This window comes from Rhipicephalus sanguineus, chromosome 6, assembly GCF_013339695.2.
Source record: "Rhipicephalus sanguineus isolate Rsan-2018 chromosome 6, BIME_Rsan_1.4, whole genome shotgun sequence".
NCBI lineage: Eukaryota > Metazoa > Arthropoda > Arachnida > Ixodida > Ixodidae > Rhipicephalus > Rhipicephalus sanguineus.
The window spans coordinates 136,356,774-136,374,843 of NC_051181.1; the positions used below are offsets into that span (position 1 = coordinate 136,356,774).

Genomic DNA, 18,070 nt, shown 5'->3' on the forward strand with positions numbered 1-18,070 from the left:
CGGAAAACTTTGAAGGATCCTACGCTAAACACAAAAGGGAATTTCTGTGCCTTTCATCGAAATTCTGTGCCGCGTGCTACGCACCTTTGCTGGTCATCTACCTTCCTTCACAGAATGAAATGGCTCGTATTTTTATGTTTTTATATATTTAATTTTTTTCCCCAAGCCATCGATACCGGGAATAACGAAATCACCCCTCTTTGGGCGAAGACAACGCTCACCTGATCCACAAATACAGTTAATTTTTTTTCTCTCTCTCTATCTGCTCCTATAACAATGTAATAAAACAATGCACGTGTACATACGATGCCTGTGCCTAACTCCATTTATAGTTTCGAGCAACACAACTTTATCAACAAAATTCACCTCACTTGCTTTATAGCGTGTGTCTGCATACGTCACTAAATGCCGTCGTGTCTGTTCGCGTGCCCGTAAGTATGCTATCTTCTGACGTGTTTCCACAGACGTGGTTTCGCTACTATTTGTTCCGAAAAGGGACCGCCCGCAGGCTTGGAGATAGACAATGTGTTCCAGCCGCTGGCTTACCCATTCCTTTTCTTGGCGTGTTTGCGTGCCTTACTCGCCATTTTTTTTCTATTCGGGTTACAACTCCTAAAACTCCTAACACGCGCGGGTCCTCTCATCGCCTATAACATTTCGAGTGCAGACAAACGCCTCCACCACCTATTTTCTTTCTAGGTACGCGATCGTATCTCCTTTGGAGTAAGAGAGATCAACGAATAAAAAAAAACACACACACATATTTCAAAGCCCCGCAAACAAAGACGCGCTTTCAGTATACGTACATTTTCTCAGAGACGCGACAGCAGCGGTGTTTTCGACTACGCGAAGAACATTCCGCACTACGGTTATAAAAAGAAACTCGACACGAGTATTAGGGGTACGGCTTTTAGAGCGGCGCCGCAGCCACAGAAGAGCTCTTCAAGAAAGGCGCTTCCCGTATAAGAAACTTGTACTCCAACCCGTCTAGACCGCGTCTAGAGCTGCGGTGGAGACACAACGAAAAAAAAAAGACAAGAAAGAAAAATACCCCAGCGGGAAGCGACGGGGCGTTTTCCAACAGCGCGTGCAGACGCGTGAACAGGAGAACGTCCGTGTCGAGTATAATGAGCCTTTTTTCCCTTATGCGGCAAAACTCCCAAGCTCAATGTTGAGCTCATCGCTGTTGCTTCACACTCCTAGAGTCGAGAACTTTCCTTCGCAACTCGCGGCTTTCTTCGTTCTCTGCCTAAAGAAAAAGCACGAGTCGAAGCCATATGGAACGACAAAAAGGACGAAGCGGTGGCTACAGCTAGGAGAATTGCGCATCTCGACAATGTGTCGCAGTCGGCTCCGCCTTCGTTTGAAGGCGCGGTATAGGAAACAAGGCGTGCTATTTGGCCCGTAGGAAAAGAAACTGTAACGTACTGAAAAAAAACAACAAAACAATACACACACGTTTGAAAAACGTGGAATAAGGTATAAAAAGAACGGCCACATTCGAGAGCCAGACACGTAATCCTTGCGGCACGCGTGGGCTTCGCGAAATGCGTGCGAAAACAAAAAGAAAATCAAGACTCTCCGACATCTTTCGAGATATCTTCTGTTTCTAAGCCCGCCGACGGTTCGTTGCTGTTTGTTCTTATCGCGAACCCAATAGTTTTTCGTTTCATACTTCTACAATGTTTTTTCTTCTTCTTTCCTCTTATCACTCTTGTATCGCGCTTTTCTTTTTCCTCATCGTCGAGCATTTCGACACGGTGCTGATTCAGACGTGCCTGCGTCCTATATGCGCAGAAGCGTGCGAGTAGATTTGTACGCCTTCGTCTCCTCTCGCCGGTAAAATGCGCTACGTATTCTCTCCTGTTTGCTTATTTCCGCTAATGTACGTATATAATTCTTTTTTTTTTCTTTCTTTTTTTCAGTTTGTCTCTCTCTCGCGAGGTGATCTGCCGGAGGAATGCAAAGCGTCGACGAAGCCGCTTGTGAAAGGCGTACGCGCAAACGTGACTCGGCTGGGGAATCGAAGGCCCAAATCCTCTTGGTGACGCCTACGCAATTAGAGTGTCTACTACCGAGTGCGAAACGGGTACGCCCGTGCGCGGAGATGAGGTCTGCAGCCATAGAAAGCAAAAAAAATAAAATAAAAATAAACTAAAAGTTGTGCATAATATAGTCAAAGAAGAGGCACGTTAGGGTAAAAAATAAAGAAAATGTATGAGACGATTCTTTTTTTCAGTAGGTGGGAGATGCTGGGCGCTTGATTAGGGAGCTTTCGGGAGCGCCGTGCGGCAATTCCATGGCTCCGTGTTACGAAGCTGTGTGGGGTATTGGAATGTAGGCGTATGGTGGCGTCAGTTGTTGTCTAGCCGGTTTTCTATACAGAATGTAGTGCGATGCGCACGTAGGCATGTGAATTCGGTGATAAATAAATGCATGAATGAATGTTTTATTTTCTATCCTCCTGAAAGCTGAGGAGTAGTCGGTGCCTTTATTTTGCACCAACACCTCCTTATATCATGTCAATAAAAAATGAAATCAAATTATATGAATGAATGAATGAATGAATGAATGAATGAATGAATGAATGAATGAATGAATGAATGAATGAATGAATGAATGAATGAAAGCCTGCCTCGCATGTCAGATGTAAAAGCTTAATATCACGAAACACATAAATACGTAAATTAAGGAGGTAAAAATGAATAGGTGCATTCGATCGCAGACGGTTCACGAACAAGCGAAGTATGCTTCAGGAGATATCGTATTGTCCTTTACATGAGTTCAATGTCATTGAAAAGTACACTCCCTAAAAGAAAAAAAAAAGCAAAGGTGAAAGAAACCCGCAAACTCAAAACAAAGGGAGGAATTTGGCTTCATTCAGCTGTAAGTTTTTTTATTTGCGCGGTGGAGCAATTTAAATGCAGTGATAGCGGCAATACCGCAGATGAGCTCCGAGAAACACGCTGAACAATGTCGTCGGTTAAATCACATTTCGATGCGCACTACAATTAATATAATGAGTGCGACATAAGCACGATGTCGTGGCTAGACATCTGCAAAGAATTACGCGGCATTGCGCCATTGCATACACAGTTGGACCTGGTGACAAAAAAAAAACGAAAAAGAAAGAAACGTTGCTGCAACAGAACAAGAGTGCGCGTGTCAGCAAGAGGGGAATTGTAAGCCGGCTCAGTTTCCCAACCCGCATGCACTTGTGTAAACGACGGTTACTGAGGCAGCGCGCTGAGGGAGTGTACGGCTGTGGCGACGACCGTCCGTTGCGAAACGTTAATTTGCGAAGCGGTTGCAAAATTTGTTAAGCATTATAATCTCGCATCGGCGATCGCACCGAGGCTTACGCACGAAAGTCCAGAACGTCGGGGAACATTTATCGGCAGCCTTAGACCGATGACCATTGCAACCGCGCCGCGTATTAAGCCGCATTAGACATGAAATTACGACACCGCGAGCGCAGGTGTCCGAGGCCCATTCTTCGGAACACATTCCCTCTCATTCACGCAACTGATGTAAAGATTAGGTTTTTGCGTCCGCTCAGTCTAATGAGTTCATTCATGTAGAATTTTTTTTCATGGCGTAGAGTGTCAGATGTATACTTTGAAACAGAGGTATAGCGCAAATAAATTGACATATGCATATGATTTGATACTGTGACAATCTTGCTTAACAGAGAAAGACAGAAAAAAAATAGAAAGAAGCAGAGTACATGCACTACTCCCTTTCCAAGATAGGTTTAAACTTAACTGCAGAAATGGTACTTAACATCAGTGCTTACGTTGTGGGATATTGCAACAGGGATGCCTTTGATGCGGTTTCTAATCTTATTGAAGATAACCGTATACCATTTTAATCTCTGCAGTAACAAATATTCGCAAAGTATTTTTTTTTAAATGTGCTAAAATCTGATATATCTATTGGAAGTGGTTGTGGTCAAACACACTTGTCTGGTCTACTTGCGCAATCGCACAGTAATTGCAGTATTTCTTTGATATAACCTGTTTTATTTCCCTGTTTTCTCTTTTCTTATTCATTATGCATTTTTGAAATCAACATTTAAAGGTTAAGATAATGAGGGCTTGCCCAATCCTCAAGAGTGGGTATGTGCCATAGTGTTGATAAACCAAACCAGGCCAAACCAAATATGCGCTCGCGCCTGCGTGTGCTTGTGCGTTCGCATAACTAGAAACAGGATTGCTTTGCCGCGAGAAGGACTACACTGATACCCCGAGTCGTCACCTGGAATAAAAAATTACACCATCTCCCGCTAAAGGGGACCATGAGGCGATGGGAAGCCGGAGCACTTGCACGATCTCGTTCCGTTGGCGATCGTTGGGCATGCTACCGACCTCGCGTCGTGGAACGCGAAGAGGGACGCTACGCGCGTCGTATCTTCCATCTAGCCTGGCCGTTAATTCTCACAGGGCGAGCGGGGAACGCGGTCGACAGGCGGGCGAGAGGGGGGCAGCGTAGGAGAGGAGAGAGAAGGGGAGGGGACGCGCATGCGCTCGAGCTCACCGCGGCGTTGCGCAGGAGAGAATTTCGGCATGTCTAGCCCGCGTTTCAGAGGAAGAGTGGAAAGAGGGAGGGGACATGGAAAGTGGAGAGGGGTATGGGAGAGGGGAAGGGAGAGGGGAAGGGGAGATGGTGAGTGGAGAGGGTATGCGCATGCGCAGTAAGGGTGGTCACGCCGCACACCACCACCACCGGATTGAGCTCCGCCTTAAGATACTTCGCATCTAAAAGAAAGAGTGCAGCGCGATAAAAGATGAAGGCGCCTGCAATTCTGTGAGGAAACAGGAGTACTAGTTCCTGTTCATAACGTCACACGACAAGGCAAACTCAGGGGTCAACTTGGGGGGAAAAAATATAAAGATCGAGAAGGCAAGGACAAAAAGTTTCTGGAGGAACCGGCAATAAGCACGCCTGGACAGGCGACATGGCCGTGAGGCCAACCTTCGCCATGTGCAAATAGAGAGATGCGCCTGCGTCTCGCTCAGGAAGGGGACACAGGGAAAGACAATACAAGGCCTGGGAGCTCGCAAAAATGGCGACGGTTTCGCCGAATGCCTTCCGCGTTGCCATGGGAGACGTGCGGCGTTTCACCGAAAGATGCCTCTCTCGTTTAAGGAAGGGGGGCGAGGAGGCAGCTGGGAAGGGGAGTGGGGGAGAGATAGGGAATATGACGGACACTCTCCTCCTTGCGCGCTGCAGTTCCCTTCGATATTGCCGCGCCACCAAGTCCGGACGACGCGATGCTGTCGTCTCGAAATGCTGCGGGCCATAAACCTCCGATGCGTGATAGGTTTTGGCGCGCGAATAGATATTAGAAAAATGCGACACACACAAAATAGGAATAGAAGATAGTCACGACGTCTGACCAACTGTGTCTACGGGTAGCTTTCGATTTACTTCTCTCGCGTTCGTTCACGTGAAGGGAACGTGTTTTTTTTTCGCTTATTTTTGGGGGGCTGCCCTGTGTAAGTAAGACGGAAGAAACCGGAAGCCAGGGAACAGACGCGGCGCAGAAAAACGTGGAATAGATAGAACAAGCTTAATTTATTGCTTACGTGGACCGTGTTCGCTTGCCCGTTTTAGTTCGTCTTTGTCTTTGCGGTACGTTGCACGCAGCGTGACCTCCGCGATTGGTTCCGGCAGCGCGCGCTGCCGGAGCTAATCGCGGAGGCCACGCGCATAGGGCCTAGGTTTCCTAGATACCCGCGGAGGACGACAGAGTGGGCGTCGACCAGTGTTTTGGTGTAGGGGCGGGTCAAAATTAATTCGGAGTTCACACAATACGGCGTGCCTCATAAACAATGCATAGTTTCGGCGCGTGAAACGTGAAGTTATTTAATTAGTTTAGCACCTATGAAAGAAATCGGCGTGTACGTGAAGAGTTCCGTGCGTTCGCCCTTCGAGCGAAACAAGGAGACAGAAATAACCTGTACGTTTATTTGGTAAAAAATCCTCACTCCTACAATCCCGTATCTCAAGTAAGGTTAAGCTCCAAAATCGTATGTATCCAACATTACTCGTAACTAGAACCAGAATAATCGATTTCGTACCAGCTTAATTTTTTCAGAAGACGTTTTTTCTGAATATTCGGGAAACCGGAAGTAAGTGCTCGACCGGAAGTGCTCGTTGCTCGTGCCACTTAAACAAAATTGAGCGGGAAGACATAATCGGTCTGGTCTCGAACACGCTTGTGTTTTTTGGGTGCATCGGCCCGGCAGTCAGCTCATCGTGTGTCGCGTTCCGACAAAGTCAGATTGCTGTTCCCCGAAGGCATACAGCCTAATGGTCCGCGTCGCCTCACAGAATGAAAAAAAGAAAAAAACAAACGCAAAAAATGGGGAAATTAATATTTCTTATTTCGCGCACAACGCTCAGCGATTTCTCCAGGACCCCGCCACCCCCTCCGGCATTATCCAGATCGCACCAGAATGCCCCTCGTGGCTTTTTTTTTTCTCCCCTCTCTTCCTTCAGTGATAAAGCCGCTTGACTTTTATTCAGAAGTACGGTGCTGCCAGCACTACACTGGCTTTAGCCTCTTTTCAGACGTACAGACGTTTCAGAGTGAAAAAGATTGAGGCAGAGTGAGGATTGAGGAATAGGGGGACGACGCAAAGATACGCACTACTCTCTGCAAAGATACGTACTACTCTCTGCCCCCTGTCTTCAACCTTTTGCACTTCCAATTTTTCAAGCGAAGCTTGCTGTAACTCACAGAATTCGGTGACGTACACAAAAAACCCGACGCCCTCGAGGTCAAATAAATGAGGCCCTCGAAGGTGCGACGGTCACGTGCGCTGTTTTCCATTAATTGATGCTCCCTCGATCGTGGGCTTGCCGGCGATCAGCCGCTTCTGATAAGGCAATCTGATATTTTGTCGAGGTCGCTTGTTATTTCACGTTGTCACATTTCACTGTTGCCTGGATATGAACGAGTGATCGTCGTTGTTGCATCTATCAACGGAAGTGTAGCGCTGCTAACCACGCGGATGAAGGTCCAATCCCCGGCATGGAAGAAGGAAACGGTTAGGAGGGAGCAATGCGACAGAAAGAAAGAAAGAAAGAAAGAAAGAAAGAAAGAAAGAAAGAAAGAAAGAAGGAAAGAAAGAAAGAAAGAAAGAAGGAAAGAAAGAAAGAAGAAAGAAAGAAGGAAGGAAAGAAAGAAAGAAAGAAAGAAGGAAAGAAAGAAAGAAGGAAAAAAGGAAAGAAAGAAAGAAAGAAAGAAAGAAAGAAAGAGAGAGAAGGAAGGAAAGAAAGAAAGAAGGAAAAAAGGAAAGAAAGAAAGAAAGAAAGAAAGAAAGAAAGAAAGAAAGAAAGAAAGAAAGAAAGAAAGAAAGAAAGAAAGAAAGAAAGAAAGAAAGAAAGAAAGAAAGAAAGAAAGAAAGAAAAGTAGTACGTCAGGTACTCACACCCCAAGCTTCGCGTGCCCCTATTTTCCCGATAGGGAAGGGACTCCTGATGTTTTCTTCCGCAACTCTTCCGTAGCTGCCAATGGGGCATCACTCTCTCACCTACCCGCGTCTCTTCACATATCCGCCCAACCGTAACGAAAAGCTGGCGGATACACAACAACAACAGCAGAAACAACAAAACAGAGGCGATGTTCATGCAAATCAAGGTGAAGAGAGAAGCGAGGGTCGGCGCAGAGAAGAATGGCCGCTCGTTTGCTCGAGAAACGCGCGCGTTTTGTTTGGCAAACGAGAAGCGCCGTATAACGTAGCGCGTGGCGCTGGGCATTCGGCCTGTTCCTCCTCGTACTATTTGAGCAAGCGAAAAATGCCCGGCGGCGGCTCGACCGGGGCCTGCTCGTCTCCGTACATCGACGCCCCTTTGGCGCAGGCACGTTTCCGAGATGGGCTTTGTGCAACGAATCGAGGAAACGGAGACAAAAGAAAAAGAACAACGGAAAAGGCGATTAGCAGCGAAACCGGAGCACCTATAGGAACATAAAAGTAAGCGCAGATTAAACCTGAAGTCCACGGTATGTTTGCTCTGGAGTTTGGAGCTGTAACTGTTGTAGTACCGCGTTCGTTCGGTCCGTCTGCCGAGTATACGTCTTACAGCTTTGAAGTTTTTCCTTTCTTTTTCTGCATTGATCATGTTTCGCAGACCGGTTCGGCTGTTTACGGGCATTAAGTCAAGCCGTGACGAAGCATGCCGTATCGTTAAGAGGGCAATTCTTGGTAAAGCCGGGCTACAACGTAAGGCAGAATTAATGTCAGGGGAAACGTGAATAAACAGAAATGTGCTTTTTTTAGGAGGTAAGCATTCTTACCATAAAAAAGTAAATGGCAAGGCGCTTTTTTTTAGGGCGAAAGCCTTAGACGCCTCATCGAACACGCAAAGTAACCGTCGGCGTCTGGCATCGGCGGTGTCAACAGGAAGGGATGCAACAATATTACGTGATCTCGTTATCATGACGTCACTGGTTGCCAAAATGTGTGATGTAATTATGACGTTATTGTTACGTCACTGTGACGTCATCACACGATATCGTCGCTTGGTCAAACGTCGTTCGATCTTGGAGGCAGTGCTACAAACCCACACGAGCTGCAGAACGCTGCCTTGCCTACGGTCCTGGAGGCAGTGCAAAACAACGTTAAAGGGGTGGTGCCATTAAATTTCGAGGCTATCACAAGCCTGTTGTGGGTTTCCTCTGTATGCAAGGACATTCTGCACGAAGAGTCGGACGCAGCAAACGTTTAGAATATATTTTAATTTACTTCCAAAGTGTACCTAAATGCCCATTCTCTTGATCGAAACCCATCGCTAGCGCGCCAACACTGACGTAGATCTGTAGGATTGGCAACGAAAGTTGTAGTGACGTCACACCAAATCTGCTGTAGTAACGTGAGTGACCGCCGGAACTCCGCCACTTCCGCAACGTACGTACCGGCTGTAGTGAACTAGAATATATTGCAATTCACTATAGTACCGGCAAAGCATCGGTTGCTACATCACTCGCCGAGTTTCGGTTTCGATCGCTTCCTGGCTAAGTGCGTCACAGCCTTGTGTGGTCACGTGACAACGCCTCCTACACTTCTACGTCACTGCCCAACCTCGGCGCCCAGAAACCGAAACCGAAAGTTGTTCACATCAAAAGACGATATTAAATTATTTAGCGAGAATACATGAATCTTGGTGCGTGCATCATGCTTCATGGAGCTATAGGAAACGCTTACAGCAAAGAACGCGCAAGCCACAAATTTGGTGGCACCACCCCTTTAAGTGCAGAAAGCTTTCGAGGAGGGCGAAGGGGGGGGGGGGGGGGTCAAAACAATCGACTGAGACAAGGAAGCAAAAGAACACCAAGAATATGGCCTTCGCCTTCGAGTCAGCTTAGGCGAATGCGCAAGGTATCATGACCTTTTTTACTCACGACTTACGCTTGCTGGTGTCAAGTCGCACTCTATTATCAGAATACAAACACAGTTTCGTTTGCTACTAGCCCTCTAGATTAGTGCTTCATTTTGTATGATTGACGGCGCAAGCGACCGAAGACGTGTTACCTGTTAAAATAGCCACCTGCACGTCTTCAAACTTGACAAGATGAATCGTCCACTGCCCAAGAACAGCTTTCTTTTTTATGTCAGCCAAACAAGTATGATTTTCAGACTGGGACGTTGGCGTATAGGCAGCAAGAGATAGTGTAGTTTGATCATTCTCGTAACAACCGTTCGCACGCACGAAAAGCGCACGCGAATAGTGAAGTTCTCTTAGAGATAAGACTGGCATCTCGTTAATAAAGCAGGAACTTCTGCCGTGTGCGCGCGAACCGCGCCTTCATTACGCCTACGATGAGAATCGGCGATATGATTGCCCTAAGGGCGAAGACGCCGAAGGATGGAGTAGGCACTTTCGCAGTCTTTCGAAAACAATGTTACTTACAGAGCTGCTGGAGCTTGGGAAAGAAAGAAGAAAAAAAAAGAAAGATGGTGCTGCGTGGGCGAAACGTTATATCCTTAATAGTTACACCGATCACTGCTGATCCCGTGGGAAAGTCTGGAAGGAATTCGGTTAACGATGAATAACGCGTACCGACCCCTCGCGCCTAGTACGAAGTTAAGGGATCGGCTGAGCAGTGCACGTTCCGTGTGCATGCGCAGTGTAACACTCTCGCACAGCGGCCTTTTACTCTCCTGCCCGTCACGGAGCTGACGTAGGCGCTGGTCGTTCGTCTTCTTTTCCGGTGTCTGCAGAAAACAGCCTAATCCAATCGTACATACCTACGCAGTCTTCGTATAATTTCTTCGCTTACTGCACCCAATTCCCTGATCAACTGCAGGCTTGTTATTATTCAACGGATATCGGCGGCAATATCAGTTTTATGGGAGGGAAAAAAATGTGTGCAGGGGGAGGTCGTCTACTAATAAAATAGAGGTCCTCGCTGACGTCAGGGCATAACTCTAGCAAATTCTTGCACAAACTGTCCAACTTTTCAACGAAAGAACAAAAAAAAAACGAGATTGAGTTGGTGGTAATGGTTACGAGCGTTGGCGGCAATGGTTAGTAAACGCGGACAAAAAAAAATCACTGCGGGTAGTCAACGAGCAAGTAAAAAAAAATCATGATCGCGGAGCGCTGATTTGCAACTTTAACCACTTTAACTTAAAGCCCGCCTGAATCAGATCTTCCTCTTTTATTTTTTTTAAACTTACGTTTCGTGTGGTTTAGCCAGTGGTCGCGTATGGGAAACGAACTGCCAGAAAAAACCATCCATCATGAATGCGGAAACGGTCTATTGGAAAGCAAAGAAATAGATAGATTCCACGGGTATATGGGAATTGATAAGTGTAGCTTTTCTTGAGATCTTCTGGTTAACGCAGCGATCTTCTGGTTAACGCAGGCCCACTTTATTTTACCTCGTAAAGATGAATTATATGTATATGCTTGGGTATGTACGGCTGGAGTTTCTGCAGACTCCGAATATTCACTGTAGACGACTGGTCAAGAGTAGGATAGAATTATGGGATGACATTTAGTTTCAGCTAGAAACAAATAAAATGTTGCGAAATCATATTAACTCAAAAAAGGAAAGCATACAACGAGTAGAACAAATCTGTCCAGAAGAGAGCGTAGACGTTATTGCAAGTTTATTCAAATTTCGGGGCAAGCAGTGCTTTTGCACTGACAGAACGAGGGGGCTCCTAAACTTCCTTCACTACTTTCTGTCTCTGTGGTAGTCTTCTGGTGTTGACTGAGTCATTTATCTCTAGCCGTTCTTTATATTTCATTGATGCAGAGTGGTGTGAGCCTATGGAGTCCCTAAACTAATAGAGGGATTGCGTACTAGTGTATAGCCTCTTCCGTGCAGTGGTCAAACGATAGGTCACAGTTGCGGCGCAAGGGCGAAGCAGGGAATGCAATGATAACCAACTGGAACGTCATACGAAGTAAGGCTAGGAGAACCTGCTTAGATATCCCAATTCACGCAACTCAACGGTCACTGCAGTGACCGCTTCAGTCACTGCTGCAGTGACCGTTGCAGTGACCACTGCAGTGACCACTGCAGTAACCGCTGCAGTGACGCTGCAGTTACTGCAGTGACCGCTGCAGTGATCACTGCAGAAACGTGGCCACTGCAGTGAGCGAAGCGACATGTCTTTCTGTCTTTTGCTTCAGCGCAAAATGAGTGGTGAGAACACGGCTCCTACAAAGGTATGAGCCATCTGCTGATCACTCTCAAGATAGGGTTCGCGCGACCGCGCCCGGCTCTCAAGGTACGCAGCAGTTCCCGCCGGAGCCACGCAGATCCACAACACTACGCACCTCCACCCCTCCCCCTCCGGTCCCCCCCTCCCCCCCCCCCCTCCAGTCCCCCCCTCCACTCCTTCGGGACCCCCACGGGCCTTTCGCGCGAGGGAAGCCGCGATCGTCCTTAAAATACACCGACTCATGCCTCCTAAAAATTTTTTTGAACACGCGGCGCTGGTCCTTATGTTATAGCATATCGCCACGTTCTACCCCTAAATAACGCCTCACCATTGATACCGTAGAGAGTTTTAAAGGAAAAAAAAAACGAAAAAAAAGAATGCCCAAGTTGAAGAGACTGAGTGTAATAGAGGCGGCAGATGTGGCAGTCATAACGCTAGCAGCTTTATTGGCTCTGGCACCGCAGGGCGTCAATCGATACCAAATCAAGACGGGTTATGTCTGACTTTTACATCACTTTGAAATTTACGTTACTGATATCTTGCCTTTGCTGTTTTTTCAACGTGCTATTGACCGCAGCAGTTTATGCTGTTCCTCGGAACACAGGCGTCCGATATTGCCGGAGCTGGAGAGCGACAGCGGGACGCATTTCGCATCAGAGTCCACAAGCCGCCGAGCATGCAGCATCCGTCTGACCCTCAGCCGTGAAGACGCGAAACAGCCGCACAGCCTGAGTATTCAGCGTGGACTCATTGCTCTGCCCTCCACGAGTGAGCGAAGTAGACGATTTAGAACTCGGTCGTCGTTCTCAAAATGCCCTGCTTTGCGGTGACTTTCAAGGCGCGTCCGCTCGCTTTCTCGCGAACCTCCCCAGCGTCCAATGCGGACGTCGCCGCAGCCTTGCCTCCCATTCAAAGACGTCTTATATTTTATTTAGCATCCCCCGCCTTTCGTCGTCGTCTTCGGAGGCGCGTGCAGCTGCTTTACGAGCGCGCAGCCGGGCGAGTCGGCGACGACGTCGCTCCCCAAAGATCCGCGTCATAAGCGAAATGACGGGAAGCTCGGAGGTTCAGTATAGACACCAAACAACCACCCCCCACATCAACCCCTCCGCCGCAACTCGCGGCTTTTCCACAGGAAAAAAGAGACCCGAGCGTCATATCCGCACACAGAGCCCGGCACGGTCATCTTCTGGAAACTGCCACGGCCGTAAACATTACAGGGCGCGTTGTGTATCTAGTATAGCAGCGCCTTTTGTGTCTTTGCTTACTTGTTTTCCTGTGTAGCGGTGGTATCGTGGTCGCGGGATGCGCGTTCTTGCCTCCTGAACGACGAACCCTCTCGAGTCCGCCCGCCGTTCAGGTTATGAGCGTTGTCGAGGGCTAAAGCCGCGCGATCCGTCGTGCTCGAGATGATGAGTTCTTATACGGCTTGTCTCTATACTTTCCGCAATCTCGCTTCCCTTGGTCGCTAAAGTGGCCGCTCCGGAAAGGAGTGACGCTGAAACGGCGATGAAAGCAAAGGGGGCGTTTCGCGGAATGCTTTCTTGATCGTGATCGAGTCTGACATATATATACAGAGCCAGCCCAGTTGATGAGTATCGGTGTGGTGTTGCCTTGGGCTTGCGTTCTTCTGGCACTTCGCATGTGTGAACGTAAAGGCGTTCAAAATGGCAGAAGGACTTTTTTTTCTTTCATAGAGATGTACGCCCAGCGTCATGATGTTCCGGCCGCGACAGCGCAAGAACTGCTAAATGATTGCCCGCTTGCATTGTTTCTTTTTGTGTTTGTCTCTTTAGTGTGTCTTGACAATGCATGCATCGATGATTAGCTATCAATTTAAATAGAGAATATACGCGAACTAAAGCGTGATATGTTCCTACTCCTTGCGATCAAGGGACAGAGGTCGTGTAGACGCAGGCGCAGGCTCATGGTCACTTATATGAGTGCGTGTCGCTATAACGCACTGCAAGTGAAAGGCGAAAGAAGCGAGACAATTACAAAAAAAGCTGCCATAAATTGTATATATATAAGTGCGTGTGTTGGTGTCACATTGTTCGTGATGGCTTGTAACAATGTACCCAACACTATCACGTGTTCCCATTGGGACATAGGCTTCTCTCATGTCCCTGCAATTATCACTATTGCGTTACACCATATCGTGCTACGGCTGACTATATCGCTATCCATTTTATTGCCTGTATTTTATTTCATCCGCCTAATATCAGAATCCCACCCATGTTGCACACGCAACGCTGCCGCCTTTCCCTTGAAAGTCACGCATTCTCACAAGAAGATTTTTTGTTGTATATTATACTACGAAATCAAATGTCAACTGGACACAACGTCCATGAGTTCTACGCTGTTTACACGTGTATCGAGAAAGCGAACGCACAAGTGCAGCGAGCTGCACTTTCCAGTTCCATAGAAGAATACTGATATGATCGATCGCAAAGCTCCTCCAAAAAGCGCACAATGGCTGTGCTCCTTTACGACCCATGGCCATTGGATTCTGCAGCCACTGCAACTAAAGGTATTCCGAAAGACGCAATACATTTCCGGTATCAGATAAGTAGGAAAAACGAACTCAGTGCGAGCAAAAAGCAGGTCTGCTGCTTGGAATCTCGCATGTCGCGACACAAGAAAAAAGCAAAGATGGCGTTAATTTCACTCAGCCGCACCGAGGAATCGGAGCTTTCGCGATCGTATTCCTGCGAACTACCTGACGACGCTAATGGAATGCGTCAGCAGTGGCGGTGGCAGCACATTCCGGCTGCGTTTGCTGGCACGCGCATTCCGCGAGTAGGAAACACGTGCGCCTGCCTACCTTTCTTGGTGGCCCTGAAGCTGTCGTCCTTGTCGAGGCGCTCGATGCGCGGCACCAGCCGCGAGCGCAACAGCACGCCGTTGTCGTTGTTGATACGCTCGATGGTGACGCGGAAGGCGAACTCTTGCTCGTCGTCCGCATTGTCGAACAGGCCTCCTGCGAAAACGACAGAAAGAAACCATAGAATTCGTGAGATTAGATAGATAGATAGATAGATAGATAGATAGATAGATAGATAGATAGATAGATAGATAGATAGATAGATAGATAGATAGATAGATAGATAGATAGATAGATAGATAGATAGATAGATAGATAGATAGATAGATAGATAGATAGATAGATAGATAGATAGATAGATAGATAGATAGATACGTGCTGGCTTTATTAAGTAGAAAGCCTTAGATGCCTCATAAAACGCGAAAATTCACCGTGGGCGTCCCGAGGCGTCGGCGTCAACCCAAGTGATTGAATAAATCATCATCACGTGAAGACAACACTATGACAGAACAGATCACCGAAATTTTTGACGCCATTGGGACGTCCCCATGAAGTCACATAACATGACGTCACATGACGGCGTCATCGCGTAACATCATCGCTTTATCAAAGGCGGGCTGATCACGGAGGCAGTGCAAAACCAGGCAAGGTGCAGAAAGCTTGCAATGCTCCCGATGCTGAAGACAGCACCGAACCTCGTTAGGTCCAGAAAGCTTTCTTAGGGGGGCGGGGAGGACCACTACATCGACTAAGGAGAAAAAGAAGAAGATGGCTTTCACCTTCCAGTTGTCTTAGGCGAATGCATTAGAGATCCTGTGAGTTTTTGCCTGTCATCTATGTGGAATGTCGCTGGAGCAAATGTTACGACAAGTGAACTCGTCTTCGTAAAGGCATCAACTGATTTCTCGTCGCTTCCCTTGAACTTCTTTGCCTTGTTTGGATAAGCAATCCACGTGTGAGTGCATCTGCGTGTGATGTAATGACCGAAGCTGATGAAATTCTAATCCCACCGCAACACCACCGTCGACAACATACAGCGGCGGCAATAAAAGCTCGAAGCACTCGAGTTCGCACAAAGTGTGTGGGCCTCAAGAGGCGGTTCGACTCTGAGGGAAATGCCTGCGGGCTCTTAACGGCGTGATGCGTTGGAACGGTAATAACTCCTTTTATACGCGATCTTCTTTCCACGATTTCTTTTTTCGCTGAAGCATTCTCGCGCTTCATCACACTTCTTCTCTTTCGAACCCTACCACACACAAATACCTCCGTTTTTTTTATTTCGCTGTATAAGCAGTCACAACAGTAATAATGCTAGGCTCAGAGCAGAAAGGGTCTAAGAACTTAGAAAAGGTACTTGAAGCATCGGTGCATGAGAAGGCAGGGAAGCAATGGCAGCCCCAACGGGTAAAAAATAGACAAGCCCCCAAGGAGACTCTGTACCGCTGTAGACGACAAAAAAGTGTTTCAAATTTTTACCGCACATTCCCAGAAACGTGGCTTTATGACAACCATGTTGGACACCGACTATGCTGGTACAAATTCAGGTGGCCTTCTGTAAATACTCTTCTGTAAAGAGATTGAGCTGCATTTTGCTGAAGGAAACTGTCGCTGTGTTTGAAGCGTTTCAGTGAGGCAGAGGAACGGACGTACACGCATTACGTTATAGCACCGTATATATCAGAGCGCCTAGCCAGCATTGCCCCGAACTAGCCGATATTAGCGAAGAGTTAGCCAAATCACCTTGTACTAGCCAACACGTGCCAGTTTTTTACGCGTTCACTGGACTGCCAATTCTCACTGAAAAGGGACCTGAACCACTTTTCCAGGTAATCATCGAATGGCCTCAGTATCGAAGTTTATTACCACATGAATCGATTGCGCAAACAATTTCTCGAATACGTCAAGAACGATCGGAGTTACAGGGATTTGTCGAACGCTTTAAGCGCTTTCTCTCTTCTCTCGTCCCGACGAGCACGCTGGAAACTACACAGGGAGGGATGGCAAGGGGTAGGAAGTTACGTCAGCGCGCGTCATGACCTTGATCACGCGTGATGAAACGCGACCGCTCTCTCTCGTTGGAATTCCTGTGCGCGCTAGTGTGGCTACCATGTAATCTTAGCACACTATTGAGCGCAGCGCCGGCAGGTGGCGGCACCTATCGTCAATAAGCGCTTCTGATGCAAACACCGCTGATGATTTATGACGGCTGTTGGCCAATAGCATGCTGTCATTTCTCTGACGCCTAACATCGGGCGCCAGCAGCAGTGAGCACAGGCCTCTGAAGGGACGGTGCCTGGGAAAACGGCAACTTCGAGCTCAGCTTCTAAGCTCTCTTTAACACGCACGACTACAAGATTCGGCTGAGCTATTCAAAGCAGTGTCTGCTTTCCGTAGAATGCGCTTTTTCACCAAGCCCTAGGGGTTGTTCATGACACTTTAATTTAGCCGCTTCCCGAGGATCATTCCTTCTGACATAATTAATCTCGTAGTTAATAGTTTCGTCTTCGTGACAGTATTTACGCTAGTTTTGGGGTACTGCTTTACTCCTGTAGTGTTTCTTTCGTCCCCTATTTTAGCCCTAAGTATAAATTTTTGTAGTTGAACCGATAAATTGATTCTGTAATCCCAGTGTATTGGATTAGAAAGCTCGACATTAAAAATAAATACATGAATAAACAAGCAGTTAGGACTATGAAGTGTACATAGAACAAAGTTTGCCTTCCCGACTACGAGAAACGCACGAGACGGAAGAACCATAGGGCAGGGACGTCGGCAGGCCAACGCACGGGGAATAATAGACGGCGACTGCGTGGGACATCCTTAGAGAGAGAGAAGAAGAAGCACGAAAAAAAGGAGGGCAAAACGAGGGTTCGATTTTCCGATGTTTGCTCTGCCGTCGGGAGAGAGGCTCCCACCGTCGTCGACATCGCAGTCGTCGGTACATTTGCGCGCTCCATGAGGCACGCCGGCGCGGCTCGCCTGGCCGGGCAAACAAGCAGACGTAATGCCGTTGTGCGGCACCGTTGACCGAACTTCGGCGGCTGGCCGTGCGAGGCGCTGATACCGACGGCACATCCGGAGGAACCGCCCGTCCTCCCTTACTCACTCTTTGTATGGCAACGCTTTTTCGCTTGTTCTCCTTTTCATTTTTTTAGCCTCATCGCCATCTTTTTTGTTATTTGCGCGCCTTTCAATATGCGCAGGCATCGGGTAAATGCCACCGATCGCGCATTTACGTCTCTTCCCTGTCTCTCTCGCCGTACTTTCTCTCAGCGATATTCTTTTTTTTTCTGTTTTGCCTTCTTCTTCTTTCTGACTTTCGCCTTGCTTTATTGCCCTGCTTTCTGGTCGGTTAGCTGTGCGCTATTTTGCTTGCCGATTTCCTCGAATCTATACCTCACTCCCTACTTCTCTCGCTCTGTCTGTATTACGCACGACTTGCGCAAGTTTCATCAGCTGAACGCCAAATCGTAAACTATGCAAATTTGTCCTTGTTTCATGAAACGCTCCGCTTCATATTTTTCAATAGGAACGTAACGAAAATAGATAGATGGATGTAAAA

At 47.5% G+C, this 18,070-nt stretch overlaps 2 protein-coding genes across 4 annotated transcripts in view; one reads left to right on the forward strand and one right to left on the reverse strand.

Annotated features, from left to right (window-relative positions):
* Window positions 1-18,070, forward strand: part of LOC119396502 (homeobox protein slou-like) — a 346,344-nt gene that overhangs the window by 291,967 nt on the left and 36,307 nt on the right. The gene's annotated exons all lie outside the window — the stretch shown is intronic.
* LOC119397581 (glutamate receptor ionotropic, kainate 3-like) overlaps window positions 1-18,070 on the reverse strand; it is a 251,719-nt gene that overhangs the window by 88,984 nt on the left and 144,665 nt on the right. Inside the window, exon 2 of the mRNA XM_037665006.2 lies at window positions 14,509-14,664. Coding sequence (XP_037520934.1) covers window positions 14,509-14,664 — 156 coding nt within the window. The remainder of the gene's footprint in view (window positions 1-14,508; window positions 14,665-18,070) is intronic.